The sequence below is a fragment of the Nannobrachium achirus genome, assembly GCF_963921795.1.
Source record: "Nannobrachium achirus genome assembly, chromosome: 24".
Taxonomy (NCBI): domain Eukaryota; kingdom Metazoa; phylum Chordata; class Actinopteri; order Myctophiformes; family Myctophidae; genus Nannobrachium; species Nannobrachium achirus.
The window spans coordinates 534930-540929 of NC_137831.1; the positions used below are offsets into that span (position 1 = coordinate 534930).

General features: G+C 46.3%; 1 protein-coding gene across 1 annotated transcript in view; it reads left to right on the top strand.

The window, feature by feature from the left end:
- The window catches only part of LOC308280536 (caveolae-associated protein 1-like), a 38350-nt gene extending 33203 nt beyond the window's left edge, over window positions 1–5147 (top strand). Inside the window, exons 8-10 of the mRNA XM_080720851.1 lie at window positions 2559–2765; window positions 2958–3179; window positions 4941–5147. Coding sequence (XP_080576977.1) covers window positions 2559–2765; window positions 2958–3179; window positions 4941–5066 — 555 coding nt within the window. The 3' untranslated portion in view covers window positions 5067–5147. The remainder of the gene's footprint in view (window positions 1–2558; window positions 2766–2957; window positions 3180–4940) is intronic.
- The last annotated feature ends 853 nt before the right edge of the window (window positions 5148–6000 follow it).

The following is a 6000-nucleotide window of genomic DNA, read 5'->3' on the forward strand; positions in this document are numbered from 1 at the left end:
GGTCCTGGTAGGAGATAAAACCATCGGTACTAGAGGTCCTGGTAGGAGATAAAACCATCGGTACTAGAGGTCCTGGTAGGAGGTAAAACCATCGGTACTAGAGGTCCTGGTAGGAGATAAAACCATCGGTACTAGAGGTCCTGGTAGGAGATAAAACCATCGGTACTAGAGGTCCTGGTAGGAGATAAAACCATCGGTACTAGAGGTCCTGGTAGGAGATAAAACCATCGGTACTAGAGGTCCTGGTAGGAGATAAAACCATCGGTACTAGAGGTCCTGGTAGGAGATAAAACCATCGGTACTAGAGGTCCTGGTAGGAGATAAAACCATCGGTACTAGAGGTCCTGGTAGGAGATAAAACCATCGGTACTAGAGGTCCTGGTAGGAGATAAAACCATCGGTACTAGAGGTCCTGGTAGGAGATAAAACCATCGGTACTAGAGGTCCTGGTAGAAGATAAAACCATCGGTACTAGAGGTCCTGGTAGGAGATAAAACCATCGGTACTAGAGGTCCTGGTAGGAGATAAAACCATCGGTACTAGAGGTCCTGGTAGGAGATAAAACCATCGGTACTAGAGGTCCTGGTAGGAGATAAAACCATCGGTACTAGAGGTCCTGGTAGGAGATAAAACCATCGGTACTAGAGGTCCTGGTAGGAGATAAAACCAGCGGTACTAGAGGTCCTGGTAGGAGATAAAACCATCGGTACAAGAGGTCCTGGTAGGAGATAAAACCATCGGTACCAGAGGTCCTGGTAGGAGATAAAACCATCGGTACCAGAGGTCCTGGTAGGAGATAAAACCATCGGTACCAGAGGTCCTGGTAGGAGATAAACCATCGGTACCAGAGGTCCTGGTAGGAGATAAAACCATCGGTACCAGAGGTCCTGGTAGGAGATAAAACCATCGGTACCAGAGGTCCTGGTAGGAGATAAAACCATCGGTACCAGAGGTCCTGGTAGGAGATAAAACCATCGGTACCAGAGGTCCTGGTAGGAGATAAAACCATCAGTACCAGAGGTCCTGGTAGGAGATAAAACCATCAGTACCAGAGGTCCTGGTAGGAGATAAAACCATCAGTACTAGAGGTCCTGGTAGGAGATAAAACCATCAGATTCATGGATATGTTTATATTGTTGTCTCCTTCCTAAGACCATAATGTGATGAGCAGCAGATTCTCTATGGAGTCTCCTCTAATCATTGACTCAGCAATGGGACAAAAAACAACCAATAAAAAGTAATCGAAGATCTTGTAGATCTGCTATTTTCGGTGCCAACATAAACTATCTCAGTGGGTGAATGGTAAAAGATGCATTTTCTTTTATTCACCCGCTCACATTTATATAGCGTTTTATTTACCCTGGAATGTCTGTGATCTTACTGTACTTACTGTACGCTACATGTGTTGGCTCCTCTCCGCTCACAGTCAGATATTGTCCTCAGAAAACCAGTGTTTGGGAAAATATCTCCACTTTTCCACAAGATTCACACGGACCACATTCTATGTCAGTGACGCCTGATTTGGAATCGCACATGAGTTCTGGGTGGAGCCGTTTGTTTTCACGCTCGTCGGCAGGTTAGTTACTCACCAGTGTTAGTTTAACTGAGGTTAGGTTTAGGGTTAGGGTTAGGTTTAGGCATAGTTTTACTGAGGTTAAGGTTAGGGTTAGGGTTAGGTTTAGGTGGTCGCACCTCCGCGCGCTCCAAGCGAACAAAAAGGAGCGCTCCCTAGCTCCAGTTCAGCCAATCAAAAGCTTCCATGGGCGGGGTTTGCCCAGAACTCATGTGCGTTTCCAAATAACGCGTCAGTGATTGTCACGGCCCCTTGGCCTTGCCTGTAGGGTCTGTGTAGCATGTGTATGGTGGATCCTGTGCTTGTGCTTCTCCCCACAGAGCCATGGGTGTCGGCCAATGAGGTGGCTGATTAGGGGCATTGGGAGCACCTGGCCAGTACTCCCTGGAGCCCTATAAAAGCCTGCATGGCACCCTCATTCTCTCTCCCTCTCTCCAGATGACAGCACCTTTCGTTTGAGTTCCCACACTTTACAACACCCCACACTACACTTACCACACATCCATGCATTGCAGACACTACTGATGACTGACTTACACACTTCATACCCTTGTAAATATTAGTTATCTCTTTGGTTAATAAAATATTGTTATGTTTTATACCACCACCACGTGTCCTCCTCGATTTGTCATTGCCTACGGGCCAGGTCGTGACGGTGATGGAGCCGGATCTGAAACCACTGCTAGACTGAACATGTGATTGACATGTGATGTGTTCAGTGATCAAACTGAACATGTGATTGACATGTGATGTGTTCAGTGACCAGACTGAACATGTGATTGATGTGTGGTCGGCACAGCAGCTGTACTTCCACCTAGCGGAGCCGTCCTGAAAACCATCCTTGCTTAAATTCCCTAATGTCGTGTGTGTGTGTGTGTGTGTGTGTGTGTGTGTGTGTGTGTGTGTGTGTGTGTGTGTGTGTGTGTGTGTGTGTGTGTGTGTGTGTGTGTGTGTGTGTGTGTGTGTGTGTGTGTGTGTGTGTTAGCGTGGAGGGTCCACCTCCTCCCAGCCGGCCGGTGGAGACCCGGAGGCCTCGGTTCAGACCAGGGAGTCTCCTGGCTGCGAGGCCCAGGTTGAGCTCCCTCCTCTGGGCAGCGGTGAGCCGGAGCTCCCCTTCACCACCGTGCACTCCCAGCTGGCCCCGCCCCCGACTGCTGGCGACGCCCACCACGATGGCGACGCCACCGAAAAGGTACCGGCGTTTCAGAGTAAAAGTACTGCTGTTTAAAATATACTTTACAGTTTCAAAGTAAAAGTAACAGTGTCTAAAATATACTTTACAGTTTCAAAGTTAAAGTACCAGTGTCTAAAATAAACTTTACAGTTTCAAAGTAAAAGTACCAGTGTCTAATTGAGTAAATCTACTCTGATTACTTTCCACCAGCCTGCCACCCCCAACATGGCCGACGACATCCCAGCATGCTTTGCTCCGGAGGCGGACGAGACCCTCCCACAGGAAGTGATGTCAGAGACCCTCCCACAGGAAGTGATGTCAGAGACCCTCCCACAGGAAGTGATGTCAGAGGGTGTGAGCCAGGAGTACGCTCTGTCAGAGACCCTCCCACAAGGGGAGGAGCTACCGCTAGCCCCGCCCCCTGAGGAAGAGGTAGAGGCATTAATATTATTATTATTATAATTATTATTTATTGTTTATTATTAATAATAAACCGGCACATCCTGTCCATCAGTGAGTGTCTATAGCTGACCTGACCTGTTCTGACATCACTGTAACGCCTCAGTGTCTATAGCTGACCACACATTGTTGACCCATATTTGGCAATGCCCATATATGGACGCTAGCGCATTCCACCAAATATTCAAATATTCGATTATCAAAGTCGCTATTCGATGTTGTTCACCGAAGTCGAATACGAGGCGTTTATTTTCACAATGTATTTTCACAATGTTTGCCTCTTGCTTACTTCATATTTGACAGTTTGGCCAGTCCTGTCCAATATTCTACTATTCCAATACTTTGAGGTTGAATAATTTGAATACTATAAATCACTATTTGTGAATGGCCAAGACAGAATTCAATAACAAATGCCTGACCTGTCCTGAACTGTTGTTGACATCACTGTGATGTCAGACTCATAAGAAGGGTTTAAATGATCAGTGACATCACCCTTACATCATTCTGACCTCCATACATGGATTTATTACCCGGCTTAGTTGAATGCTCGATTCTGATTGGTCAAGCGCTGAAATCAGCGGTGAACAACATGGTATCAGAACATGTTTTCCAAGGCGACCGTGTCGCGACCGTGTCGCGCTGGGGGGGAGAGACACTTTCAGCAGTCTGTAAACACACTCTGGAAATACTTTGTTTTGTTTTTAGTTTTAGTCAAATTATTAATTGTATTGAGTAGCCTGGTAATAAGCAGGATAACATCTCACTCAGTGGTGATCATGGAGTGATAGGAACCCTTCAGGTTGATATGTCACCTCCGCTATCGTGTCAGTGGCTTATCAACCTGTCGGCCTCCTATTAGGGTTGCTACGGTTACCGGTGAGCGAGCACAACACCGAGTACTTTACTTGCACGCCGATGACACCGTTAAAATAAAAAGAAACCCCATCCGCTGCTCTGCTCTGCCCCCGAAGTAGGTCGGGAGTGGCTTATTGTCGGTATCAGCCGGTAACACGCGGGAGTCTGTCCCCGTTACAATACGCTAGACCCCTGGGAGATGGACTGCTGAGGTGGAGCGCCACACCTACCATCAGCTCCCAGTACTTGCCGCACAGCTTGCCAAGCCGTGCTACTCATACGCTGAGTTGGCGGTGCCCGGAATCAAACCCATGACCTTCTGATCCAAAGGCGAGAGCTCTACCGACTGAGCTACCCGGGCACAGGAGGAGCGCAGTAGAGATGTGACGTTCGCCAACCATTCCGCTCTTTTGAACGTCTCTTTTAAATGAACGATGGGATTCGGTTGGTTGTTGTTGTTGTTGTTGTAGCTTGAGGTAGCATCGGCTGCTACTGAGTGCTCACAAGACGACAAGACACGCAACGGTGGTTGAAACGGTGTTACCGATAACCGCGGTGTTGACACAGACCATATTTTCGGTGTTAAACATCTCATACCGTTGCAACCCCATCTCCTATCACTCCATAATCTCCACTGAGTGAGATGTGATCCCTTACACATGCAAAATGCATCATCATTCATGCTGAAATACTAAAATATCTCAAAACACAGATTGAAAGGATTGTGTTGATCGTGTCCCAAACAACCACAAAATAAGATCTGGTTGTCCCAGAGGTGAACTGGCCCTTTAAGTTGATCCCATGCCAATCCCGCCCTTTAAGGTCAAATCCCTACTTATTATTCATGATTGTCATTTTCATATCGACCAATCCCCACAGGAGGAGGAGGAGCCCCACCTAGCCCCGCCCCCTCCGGAAGAGGAAGAAGAGATGGAAGGAGGGATGAAAGGAGGGATGGAAGGAGGGATGAAAGGAGAGGAGAAAGAGAAAGAAGTTTCTGCTTAAAATGTACACACACTCTTACTGTACACACACACACACACACACACACACACACACACACTTATTGTATACACACTTATTGTATACACACACACACACACACACACACACACACACACACACACACACACACACACACACACACACTTATTGTATACACACTTATTGTATACACACACACACACACACACACACACACACACACACACTCTTGTATGCTTAAGTCCACTTTAATAATACATAGATAAATGTAGGCTATAATTATAATTATGATGATGTAACATGAATTTATTGTCTGTCTTTTGTCCAAATAAAGCTCTCTGCCATGCACACACACACACACACACACACACAAACACACACACACACACACACATACACGCACGCACACAAGCACACGCAGTCTTCCCAGTGTGTGTGTGTACATGTGTGTGTCAGGTGTGTGTTTCTCATGGATGCAAACAGAATAACCTTGACTTTTATCTGTGTGTGTGTGTGTGTGTGTGTGTGTGTGTGTGTGTGTGTGTGTGTGTGTGTGTGTGTGTGTGTGTGTGTGTGTGTGTGTGTGTGTGTGTGTGTGTGTGTGTGTTTAGTGTCTGACTGTTTTAAAGGGAGTAAAGTGTTTCCTAAACCCACCAGGCTTGAGTTAAGACCCGCCTCGCCGAAACGCCCCTCTCAATAATCTTAAGTATGAAAGTGCATATGAACGTTAGACAAAGCAAAGCACAAGCAAAGCAATACTGTTCCTACCTACCTACCTACTGATCCATTACAATAATACACACAGAATACGCCCAAAGCCATATCCAAACTATAACAATTTAACTGATAATCAGTGAGAGTTTTTATATTGAGCACAGTAGTGACAAGTTATTAGCTTTCTCAGTACGTTTTTCTCTTTGGCAAAGTTACAAAGTTTAAAGCTCAGTACAAAGTA